The following is a 12,804-nucleotide window of genomic DNA, read 5'->3' on the forward strand; positions in this document are numbered from 1 at the left end:
TACCTCCGCCGTGCCCCACACCCGCGAGCGGACCCCACAGTGCGCTGCGCCGTGCCCGCGTACCGTTTCGAAACAGTTCGATTTTCTCCCCCCGCCGAGCACCGCCTCCCCTCTATTTATCCTCGCCCAACCACTCCGACCAGCTCCACACTCCACACCGCTCCGCCTCACTCACTCTCCCCGCCGCGCCGCTCCCGCTCCGTCCCCGTGCCAATGGCGCCCGCCCGAGCCGTCCTCCTCGCCTTCCTCGTCGCTTCGCTTCTCCCGCTCGGGCAGGGACGCGGCCATCATCTGCCGGGGCACGGCCTCGTCCACCGCCACGGCCAGCCAGGGCGCGCCCACGCGGCTCACGCTCCCCTCGGCGGCGGCGCCTGGGCCTCCGCGCACGCCACCTTCTACGGCGGCGGCGACGCATCCGGCACCATGGGTACCCACCCCCCCTCCCACTACATTCTTTTTTTCTTTCGCATCTCTTGTTGCTCACTGTTCGCTCCTTCCTCTGCCCAGGCGGCGCGTGCGGGTACGGGAACCTCTACAGCACGGGCTACGGCTCCAACACGGCGGCGCTCAGCACGGCGCTCTTCAACAACGGCCTCAGCTGCGGCGCCTGCTTCGAGGTGCGCTGCGACCCGGCAGGCACCGAGGCCGGCGCGCCGCACGCATGCCTGCCCGGATCCACCGTCGTCACCGCCACCAACTTCTGCCCGCCCAACTTCGCGCAGGCCTCCGACGACGGCGGATGGTGCAACCCGCCCCGGGCCCACTTCGACATGGCGCAGCCCGTCTTCCAGCGCATCGCGCTCTACCGCGCCGGCATTGTGCCCGTCTCCTACCGCAGGTCCGTCACTCCTCCCAGATCTACTCTTGCTCTCCCAACCCGTCTGAACCGACGCTAACAGTGCCGTTCCTCGTCTCCACAGGGTGGCGTGCCAGAAGAAGGGCGGCATCCGCTTCACCATCAACGGCCACTCCTACTTCAACCTGGTCCTCGTCACCAACGTCGGCGGCCCGGGGGACGTGCACGCGGTGGCCGTCAAGTCCGACCGCTCCGCGGCCTGGCAGGCGCTGTCCCGCAACTGGGGCCAGAACTGGCAGAGCAACGCGATGCTCGACGGCCAGCGCCTCTCCTTCCGCGTCACCGCCGGCGACGGCCGCTCCGTCGTCTCCAACAACGCCGTGCCGCACGGCTGGTCATTCGGCCAGACATTCAGCGGCGCCCAGTTCTGATGAACCAGCGCCGAAAGTGCGCGTCCTATCTAGTAGTAGTAGTAGTCGTATTCCTCCTCCCGATTGGAGCGTGCTTGGAAGCGCCATGGTTTTATGGTGTGGTTCTTCCTCGAGCACTACGTTCTCCGGGGATCGGTTAGTAGCGGGTAGTTAGGCCTAGTATTATCATGGGCTCTTAATTTTCCTGGCGCCTCAGTGTTACTAGTAGGTGTGTGTGTTAGCCGAAGCATTTGAACGAGCTTTTGGCTAGGATGGCAGCGGTGGTAAAGGATTGGCTTTCATTAACAATGGCCGCCTTGTATCACCCGCCAAATTAGCGATTCGGCCTCTTCTCTTGGACGATGGCCTTGTCTCGAGGATGTCTTTGTGTGCGTGTGTGTGTGGTCCTGTGTTTTGTGGTGTGGTTGTACCGACTATCGAACTTCAGTCTGAGTTAATTTGAATTTAAGCCTCTGGCTTATGCAAGTTTTACTTCTACTGTGTCACTGTTACTCAATGTTCAGCTTTACTTTTGTCAGTTCTGTGCTTCCCTGGACTTGTGAATCTCCAGCTGAACATTTTTCTTGTTTGGGGAAGATTTGTTAACTGCTCCTGTTCTTTCTTTATTCTAACTCTAAACTCTGAGATGTGAATTTTGCTCCCACTTGTTTAGTGTAACCGTTGATTCGAAAAGATGGAAGCACCAGCTGACCTGAAATATCACACGGAAGAAGCACACTGTAAAACTTCCATGTGATGCATCACATGGAAGAATCATGTGCAACATCAATCCATTTCTCAGTTGAGGTTAACCAGCAATATCGGTAAAATTTCTTATCAGCAGACCTTGCCTACGAATGTTAGGTGAACAGAAAATCCTGTTAAATTTGTACCTGCTACAGTTCGAAAGGTGTCTTGGGCCCCTGAGTTCATTCATTAGTGATCCTTCATTTAAATAATTTAAAAAATATAATGTTTTAAGTTCTAATTTTTTTTTGTACAGTTTTGACAACACGCGGTGATTTAAAGTACAATCAGTGCAAATCCTCTTGAAAATTCTTTCTCACGCCCGCTACACAAAAATACTCCCTCCGTCCGTCCGGATATAATTAACGCGGAGGCTAGCTAGCTATAGGAAGATCTATGCATGTGGACGCGTCATTTAAAGATGTCCAGAGGTAGTAACAAAGTATACCAGTGCAATGTTTGGGCCGCACTATCCCAAGACACCAGATGAAGTGGATGCAACATGAATATTGGCTCAAAATGCAGCAAGGTGATTTCCAGTTCGGATTGCTTGAAAGTATGGACTGCATGCATTGCTGTTTGAAAATTAACCGTTTGATTGGCAAGGAATATACAAGTGTCACACTGAATAGTGCAATGTCGTGCTTGAAGCTGTGTCGGACAATGATATATGGATTTGCATTGTTTTGTTTTTAGCATAGGTGAATCACACAGTAACATTAATGTGCTTCAACACTCACCATTCTTTGGTAGACTTCGCTGATGGCATTTATCCACCATTAGCGATTTCTGAAGACAGTCTCCACCTCGTTTACGGAGAAGATGGCCTGGTATTTACAGTGTGAGGAAGCTTGTAGGAAAAGATATCAAGCAGGTATTTGGTGTGCTCCAAGCTAGTTTTTCTATTGTCAGGTACCTGCTATAATCAGATCTAATTCTCACTTGTGGAAGATGGTGAATGCCTATGTGATCATGTACACCATGATAATCGAGCGTGAGCATGTTGATCCAAAGGCTACGGATATGACCTTCGAGAGTCAGGGGCCTCTTGTTGTCACGAGGCGCTGGTCGAATTTGGATCTTTCATTGCCATGCATCAAAAAATTTGTGACGGTTAAGTTCATCTGAAACTTCGCAATGATCCGGTGGAGCATTTGTTGGCGAGAAAAGGAAACGCCATTTGATATGTCTCTTGCACTATTAAATTATATAATTCTATTAGTTTTAACTATTGTAATAAACTATTGAATTTGTTGTGTAAGATACTGAAATTGTTAGCTTCAAATTTTGATATATTTGTAATAATAAATAATTTAATTGTTTGAATTGTGTAATTTATTAGACTACAAAAATTTGGGGGCTCAATATGGGAGGCGCCGGTGCGGACAACCTCACCAGTCAACACCCCCCAAATGGCTCTTCCAGCCTTGCCGAGCGCCATTGGGGGGGGGGGGGGGGGGCATGGGAGGGTTGCTCTAATGAAATATGCTTACTCAGGTTGACGCTTATTATTCTTTATAGGTCATAATACAATATTATTTGAAACTGATATATTGCGATATTTTGCGGATTTTTTTCATTTGTTTAATAAACTCGTAAATGTGATTTTAGAAATTAAAACACCAAGATCACTAGAGCCGGGAAGCCAAAAACCTCCGATCGTCCCAGTACACGTAATTCCTGTCTTATTTTAACTTATGCTCGAAAACTTATGTTTTATATATATATATATCGACGCGGATTTTCTACCTAGGGTGATAGCTGTGCATAGCCTACCAACCGTTGGATAGTGGGGCTCTAATTCTTCCCAGGTTCACATCAAACTGATCTGGCAGTCATCTAGTGTAACGTCCGTTTGCAGTGTCCCCGTGCGTGTTTGAATTATTTTTTCCAACGTAGCAACAATGCCGTTGATTCTATCCTAGCAAAACAGCACCGAGCACCGTCCCAACTAGGTTGCATAGATACGGTTTAGTTGTCATTTTGGAAATGAAACACCGTTTTTTTGCTTGACGGTGCAGATGGGTGCATGTTCATTATTAAACTTAGTTAGGATAGAGTTTGCATGCGGTATAGATTTTATCAAAACTAGAACCTACATTCCTTATGGCTGCACGAAGTAATCCAGAAACCCTTCAATTTAATTTTTTTTGCATGCGTTATAGATTTTATCACACAATGTTCCTTGGTAGCGTTGACTAACATGTATAAAAAACTGTCACGCTGGTGTGGAAAGTGCTGGTATATTTTACCACTTTTTGAACCGTTATTTAAACCACAAAAAATAATAGTCGACGGTTTAGTTTTTTTTTACGAGCTATCGACCATGCAACATCATGGTTGTCGTTTTGGTACAAAAGAAAACAAGCTGTTTGCTACACGGTCACCCGTTGAGATAATTGGTTGTTGTTTAGGTTTTTTTTGACAAGCAAACGTGGTGACGGTGAACCATTTTCGAGATTCGGTTGTTGTTTTGTTTCATGATCGACAACAAAACTTGTTACGGCCATCCGAGAAATTTCTATATGTTGTTTTAGTTCGAAAACGACATGTAACATTCGTCTGCGACCGTGTGATTGGTTTGTTGTCGATTTGGAACAAAAAAAAATGTAGTCCGTGGCGCAAGTTAGTTGTCATTCAAGAAAAAAACAACCGTAACAAGTATGCGTGGAGTCTGAAAAGACATGCCGTGGCCGTGTGTTATTGTCATTTCATGTGGCATGGGTGACCGTATGCTGACTATTCATGTGACTATTCATGTGCAATGAGTTTGTGTGGTTATGAAAAAAATTGTGGCCTGGCCGTGAGGAGATGAATAAAGCACCGATGACTTACACCATGGTAGCGGATAGAAAATCCGACGGGAACCTCGCGGAAACTGCTACGGCCCCAAGAACGGCGGAGACGATGTCATCCGGTATGTTGTCGAAGCTAGCGTCTGAATCTGCCACACATGTGCTCAGGCTGCTCATTGCTATTGGATGAAACCGAGAGAAAATGGGTAAATGGTTACTGAATTGCACAAATCATGTGTTTGTTTTGGTGGCCGACTCCTTTTTTCTTCTTACCATTCAAAACCTCGGCCTAATGGGCAACCATGGATTTTTTTCACTTTGTTGGTTGAACGCTGAGTAATAAAAACCGATCGTACCATGGCAAGCTTGTTGTTTTGCAACGGATCGTACCGTGACTCCGTTGTCAAATTGGTTCAGAATGTGTGTCTCATTTTGGTTGTCATTTTGGTAAGAAAATGTGGTGGAAACTTTCCATGGTCATGTGCGTACGTGTTTTTCTTCCAACTCATATGCCATGGATTTTCTACTTAGTTTCTGTTCCATGGTCAAGTAAGTAACAAAGGACTACCTAGTTTCGGTTTATTAGTTACCGAAACTTTAACCTACATTCGTTGTAGCTGCACCAAGCAATCCAAAAACCCTTCAATTTAATTTTTTTTGCAAGCAGTATAGATCATACATTTGCTATTTGATCGCTGAGTAATAAAAACAGATCATACCTTTTTCTTCTTACCCTTCAAAACCTCTACCTAATAGGCAACCAAGGATTTTTTTCACTTTGCTAGTTGATCGCTAAGTAATAAAAACAGATCATACCTTGGAAAGCTTGTTGTTTTGCGGTGGAACGTACCGTGACTCCGTTGTAAAATTGGTTCGGAATGTGTGTCTCATTTTGGTTGTCATTTTGGTACGAAAATGTGGTAGAAACGTTCTATGGTCAGGTGCGTACGAAATTTGGATGTACTATTTTAAGTTTCTTTACAAATGGGTTGTTGTTTTGGTATCAAAAGGGAAGTGAAAACGCCAACGGCAGCCTATGCCAGCTATTTCCCAACCTGAATCAACTGGATGGCAGTGATTTGAATATAACGGAGGAGGATGCCATGCATGTGTGATGGACTAACACCGTGTGCTCTCTTTGTGCTCCCTATAGATGATCTAATGGTTGGATTGGTGTGCATAGCTATGCACCATGGTAGCCCACTATTTCCCATATATATATATATATATATATATACACGATACAGTTCTACTCACCGAGTACTTGATTGCATGCAAAGCACGCATAAAATTTGTGTGAGACGCGACAAGCGTACCTAGGATTCCTTCCGTGTGTGCAGCGTCAAGTCAAGCATGCGTTGGAGGCTTGGAGCGAGAAGCAGCAGTAGAAACCCGTGCCTGCTGCGGGTCATGACGGGCGCTGCTCTGCACTGCCCGAGGCCGCATTGGGCTCTACAAAGTGGACGCCTACGCAGCGACGGTCAGGAATCTGGTTCCTCTAGGCTGCATCTTCCCAGACGGCGAATTCTGACCGTCAATTTTGTTGACCAGAAAAAACAGTCAATAAAAGTGAAGCCGCCTTCTAACCATTGGATTCTTCTGTCGCCGTCGATTGTTGGGGTTAACAGAACTGGAAGGGTTCTCGGTGTTGTTCTACCAAAAAATATAAAGATTAAGTAAACATCGTACGTAGTAGTACATCAGGTTGATATAGTATGATGAGGATGTTCTAATGGAGGTTGGTGGTCAGTGGTCACTGGTCACCATGCACACATGGCCCATGCGCTAAATTATAGCCATGATCGTGCTGGACTGCTTGTAATTTGTGCTTGAAACTGTCGGAGGAACGTCAATAAAAAAGGATGCGTACAAATACAGAAATATCGTGGCCAACATCCCACAATGAGTAACTGAGTAAGAAAGGGGTGTATGTACTGTACATACTCGAGAAATCTTCAGATTTGGCCTATGCCATGTCACTGTCTTTGCCAGATTCGTCCCTAAACCTTGCACATTTAGTCGGAAGCAAACCTAGACACCGTGGGGAAACGCCACGATCGACACGGCGACAGGCAAAGCTTGCGGCATGTGCGGCGGCCGGTGTTTCACTCGAGCAGCCCTGGCATCACAGACGCCATTCACGGCGCTGATGAGAGTGTTTAGCTTAGCACGCGTAGAGCCGAATCAACACCTACCATTGATGTCGAAAAGTGGAGATGGCGACCGAGCCAAGTATAGCCTTTTATTTTTTAAAATTCGAAAATCATAGTTTTAAGTTTTAAAAAATCCGAAGCAAATTCTGGATGTAGTCAATGATGAATTCTAAAAACATGCAAAATCTTAATGTAAAATTCTTTGTAATGCACACCACACAAAAATGATAAATTATGACAAGTTTTATTGTTTTGAAATTTGCACTAATCACTATACTTAGATCCACAATTTGTCATTTTTGTGTAGCCTAAAATATTAAGAACTTCACATTGAGTTTTGCATGTTTGTAGATTTCATCATTGGCTACATCCATGATTTTTTTTCAGAACTTTTTAAAACTTAAAAATATGATTTCCTATTTTTAAAAATAAAAAGTTACATCTAGCTCGGCCTCCATTTGTCCACTCCCCTATTGATGTGTGCCTTTTTTTCACAATATCTTGTTTGCTAGCAAAATATAACATGCCTTTATTATAATATCTCAGTAGTTCATAATAGTTTCGTGGCATGTTATAAATGTATTAAAGGAAACATTGATACACATGTGATATGTAAACAAATCAGGCTCCTAGTATGCACATAAAACTAGTTCATTGAGGTCAATTGATGACCGAGGTTTCCCGATCATGTGCACACACAAGCCATTGACAATGAAGTTATATCATCAGATGAATAATATGATAGGCATACCAACATATCGGTATTTTAACACGATCATGTCAGAAAGTTCAACGTTACGATGTTTAAGATAGCGTAGAGACCTAAGTCTTTAGACCGTGAGATTATACATAATCGCTATCACCGGAGGTTGCTCTAAAAAAGGCATCAAACGTCATTCCATAGCAGGATGATCATAAAGGTGTTCTCGAGTATTCCGAAGGGGTAGGCTGAGGTAGTGAGGTGTATGTGTCAAGAGCAGGATTTTTAATTCCGTGTGACAGATTGATACTTTGAGCCCACAGTGAGATTACATCCATAAAGATGTGCAACGTATGACTAGGTCATGGCTTCATGGGGATGGAATCACACGTGAACGAGTTGAATGACCTTGTCGGCAACGAGATCGAACTAGGTATCGTAATAGAGATGATCATATCTCGGACGAGTGCTGGTATCCAAGAAACAAAGGGAATAGGACTTGGCGCAATGGTTCAAATGACGATCACATCTTCGTAGAACACACGTGGTCGTTATGGTTCTCCAGAACACCTTGGTGATCATTGATCGGAGAGGCGTCTCGATCATGTCTGTGTCGTTCTCGAACCGTAGGGTAACACACTTAAAAGTTTATCAAAACTAAAGATTGTTTTGGATCCGAAAGGGGTTCCGGGAGTATCCGAAAGATGTTCGGAATGGTTCGAGAGGTGTCTGGGATCATTGAAAATTAAATAATATATCTAATATGTTAATAAATAAATTAATATATTAAAATATGCTTTAAATGATTAAAAAGACTCACTACACCTAAATGGGTCCCTCATGGAAGGGGAGCCCATTAGGCAAGCGCGGCCGGCTACCCCATGGGCCAAGGGAGCGTCTGGTCGCCAAGGTGGGTGGATGGATGGGAGGAGGGTAGGCCCATAGAGGGGCCGGCTCGCGCACCACCTCCCCCTCCCTTTTGTCCCACTTTGCGAACCCTAGCCCCTAGTCTCCCCTTGCCCCTCTATATAGTGGCTAGATGAAGGAGGAAAATACACTATAAAAATACAAAAATCTTTCTGTCTCTCTAGAGTTTTTCTCTCCGCGCGGTTCCCGAAGAACTGCGCATGGAGGGAGACAACCCACCCAGTACGCGGGAGCACTGCTAGGATCCGGATCCAGAAGATCTACTTTCGTAACTTCGCTGGTTCAAAGTCGGGAGCGTCGCTGAGCATCGCACGTGTGCAAAATTACGAGGTGCTGCTACTTGCGGCACTTGACCTCCTACGGGAGGACTTCAACTCGACCCTGAGGTCAGCGATGAGTACGACTAAATCTTCCAAGTTATAGCGTAACGTTAACATCTTTCGGTCTACGAGGTTATATCACCCAAATCTTCTACGTTACAACATTACACTTAGATAGATCTGGGCAATCGGGAATCACTAGCTAGATTTTTTTTGTTTTCTCCTACGAACTCCTACAATATAAACCTATCATCTGGAACTATATGGTTACGTGACTCTTTAATTAAATCGTAGCCAGTAATTTTTTATATGACAATTAAAATAATTTAGATGTCGTGGCTTAACTTGGTGACTATATTAGCCATATGTGTATTAATTTTGTTATACAATAAATGATTCTCATGGTGGTGTTCTACAAGCATGTTATCTTACCAACATCATTGAATGTAAGTTGATCGTGAACACACATAAATATGTTTTTGTAGACAAGGCGAAATTTGTATTTAACCATGAATTTTCTTAATAAGTGATAAATGTCAAAGATAAGTGATTAGACAATTGCGAACACCTCATAGGCTCTAGAATTCTACTTCACTACTTACACCTAAGACAAACAATGATTTTACACTAGTATTTTCTATTTACTACAACCAAGCTAGACAACAATACACTCTATACCATGTATTGACATATTCATTAGACGTTACACTTTAGAGTTCTTCTTAAGATATGTAATGGTATTAAAAAATGGGCCATGACACATACATATATAGGATTACTCAATATGCGCCAAAATATAATTTACAAAGATATTAAGTTATTTATTTCCAGTTTATTTGTCTCAGATATAGAGGGCTCAAGTTATTTGAAAAAGTTCCGGGACTTGGTTTCTAAAATTTTAAAAAGAAGTGAAAAAAGAACGTTTAAAATTGGTGGAAGTATAATTGCAACTATGGACCTCGAAATAGTGTAACTATTAAATTGTTTATCCAAATAATTAGCACCGCCATGTGTAGTCGCATTTTGCTAATGGCAATAGAAAACTATACCAGTTAAGATCATACATTTACAAAACAAAAATAAAAAAGTTTAGTGTAAATAACGATCAAATTTTAATTTAATGATTTTATGAGACATATAAAAATGTGGGTACAATAAGTGACTAGAGGGGGGACTATGGTATATAGGCGCTAGTCAATTTTTAGGGGTTTTCAATTTTAGGTGGTACAAAAAGACAGAGGCAATTTGTTTAACAAATAAACGAAACTAAATTATGCAAAAGGTAACAACCATACACAAATGCATGGGCGGTCACAGGCTTATTCATGGGTATTCAGCTGAATACCCATTATTTTTGGCACAAAAAATTTGGTAACTATTCATCTGATTGTCTAGCTATCCCATGGTACCTGGTTAGCCTCCAGCTGCAGCCAAATCAGTCTCACTTCAGTCCTAGGAAAAGATTGATTCAGTGGCGGCGGCAGCAGACGGTGCAACGAATCCTACCGGTACGAGGCAATCTGGGAGGTGGCCAAGGGGAGCACTGGGGGTACCGTGACAATGTTGCCATGGTGATTCCGGATTAATGTGGGATTGCACCACTGCAGGCCACATGCATAGTCGCAGAGTTTTTTTTCCTGTGTAGGTAGCGCCAAAATCTAAATCCAAAATGATCTATTTCGAGTTTCCAAACTAGCAAATCAACATTTGCTTTTTTAATTAAAATTAGCTATTGAAGGGTAGGCTTCTGTAATAAATTGTGAACCTTTGATTTTTTTTTCATTGGATTTTTTCTTTCTCACTTTTTTTTGCGACGTAAAAGGGATTATATTAATAGTGTTGTTACAATTTTGAAGGATACAACTCATCAATTCCTTTTGACTTTGAATACCCATTGCAGTTATCCTGTGACAAATGGATAGGAAAAAGTAAAGAGTGAAGTAAAGGAGTCGAGACAACCGGGCCGGATGGAGACGAGACGCGCGCGATGCTTCCCCTAGTTCCTTCCTAAGAGAAGTATGTCTACGTTGGGGGATGTGGCACCACAAAGGCCGACAACCTCCACAAAGGCGTTACCCTGATCACACCACCAAGATGTACCCACTTCCCCTCTAAGCAAGGCCGGTCGAGGCAGCAAACCTACAAACAAGGTTGTGGCAAGGCTCCACAAGGTTGGAGGCTCCCAACATCACTTAGGGCTAGTACATCACCATACTAGCCTCTAGGTGAGTTTTTCTTCAAGGAGCTCCACAAGAGGAGATCGAGGGTTCCACTATCCACTGAGAAAAGCAACGGGAATTCAAATTTTCTTTGGTAGGTGTGTAAATCTAGCCCTCCTCCTGTGATTCTCAAGACATGATTTGTCTCTAGGGAGAGATTCTATGAGTTTGAAGCTCAGGAATAATGTAGGAGAGAGAGAGAGAGAGTCAAAACCTTAGCTGAGATTTGGGGAAGACCGGTTTATATAGGTGCTCTCTCAGAGCCATTAAAGAAAATCCTCAGATTTGGCTGATGCCATGTCATTGTCTTTTCCATATTTCATCCCAAAACCTCACACATTTTATATGGAAGCAAAGCTAGATACAGTGGGGAAACACCACGATCGACACGACGACAGGCAAAGCCCGCTGCATGTGCGGCGACTGGTGTTTCACTCAAACAACCCAGAACATCACCAACACCATTCATGGGCACCTGATCAGTGTTTAGCTTAGCATGCGTAGAGCCGAATCAATAGCGTCCGTTGATGCCTCTTTCTATAATATCTTGTTTTTATATGTTGGTACTAAAAGTTAAAGAAGTTTGGACACACTTTTTTGTTATAATAAATATTATGTTGATATAGTATTTTTTCTATCTCGGATTTAAAATCTTTGCATATCATCTCGATTTCAATTCATGGTTTATACACAATGTTCGATCTTATTGAGTGAGTGGAGCGATTATATTGACTTCAATACCCATGGAAAAGAAAATGAAATTATTTTGAGGATGCATCATCATTCTAGAATGTTTCTAATATTTTTAGTTATAAGTGTGATGGTATGCTGCTTACCATAATTTGGAACGTACACTAATCTATAATATCTAAATTAGAGCAACCCACTAAGGGTATTTCTCTTAACATGCAAGGTATCCACCTCATCAGGCATCTTTAAGCAATCCTACGTTGACATGTGTCTTTGACTCTGCCACATCAGCATAAAATAATCCCCAAAACTAATTATTTTAAAATTTCGGCTGTTGCTCCTTCATCTTCTTCAAATTCCCGTTGCAACGCGCGGGGAACCATCTAGTTATGATAAAAAGAAGATCCATCATATTGGCAACCGGATGCTCTGATATTTCATTTAAAAATTTCTAGTATAGCTCTTATTTCCGGTCTTATGCCTTTGTATTGTATAACAAATCATGTCGACAATTTCTATGCTACGTGCAGTTATGCGGTAATAATGTAATATGCAGTTTTTTCATAGAATGATCAATCTGCCAAGATCAAACCAGATGGATCAGATGCCTAAACTAAAAAAAATCAGATGGAACTGAGTAGATATGATGAGAGATTAGTAGGCGTAGGAATAACTGAGTCCTTTAGGAAAAACTAAAGGATCAGATGCCTAAACCAGATGGAACTGAGTAGATATGATGAGAGATTAGTAGGCGTATAAAAAGAGTTTAATCTGGATTGGGAAAAGATCCCTACTTATTTTGCACGTAATGTAGTCATCGTGGAAGACAAATATGATCGTGCCATTGTACCATTGGTGGTGACCACAAGTATCGATGTGTGTTTTCTTTGGCACAATAACATGTCAATATGTATCTCTTTGATTAGGCAAAATAATGTGTCAAGATGTACATCCAAATTATCCATCCTTCGCTAAAAAAAGACCTAGCTAAACCGTTGGTATGCTTAGCAGATTTAGCAATTTAGAAGAGTCCACATCATTTAAAAT

At 43.1% G+C, this 12,804-nt stretch overlaps 1 protein-coding gene across 1 annotated transcript; it reads left to right on the plus strand.

Moving 5' to 3' along the window:
* The first annotated feature begins 213 nt into the window (after positions 1 to 213).
* Positions 214 to 1,227, plus strand: LOC124688308 (expansin-A5-like). The gene is made up of 3 exons (XM_047222000.1): positions 214 to 427; positions 508 to 838; positions 921 to 1,227. The coding sequence occupies exons 1-3, from the start codon at positions 214 to 216 to the stop codon at positions 1,225 to 1,227; spliced, it is 852 nt and encodes a 283-aa protein (XP_047077956.1).
* The last annotated feature ends 11,577 nt before the right edge of the window (positions 1,228 to 12,804 follow it).

The sequence above is a fragment of the Lolium rigidum genome, chromosome 2, assembly GCF_022539505.1.
Source record: "Lolium rigidum isolate FL_2022 chromosome 2, APGP_CSIRO_Lrig_0.1, whole genome shotgun sequence".
Classification (NCBI taxonomy): domain Eukaryota; kingdom Viridiplantae; phylum Streptophyta; class Magnoliopsida; order Poales; family Poaceae; genus Lolium; species Lolium rigidum.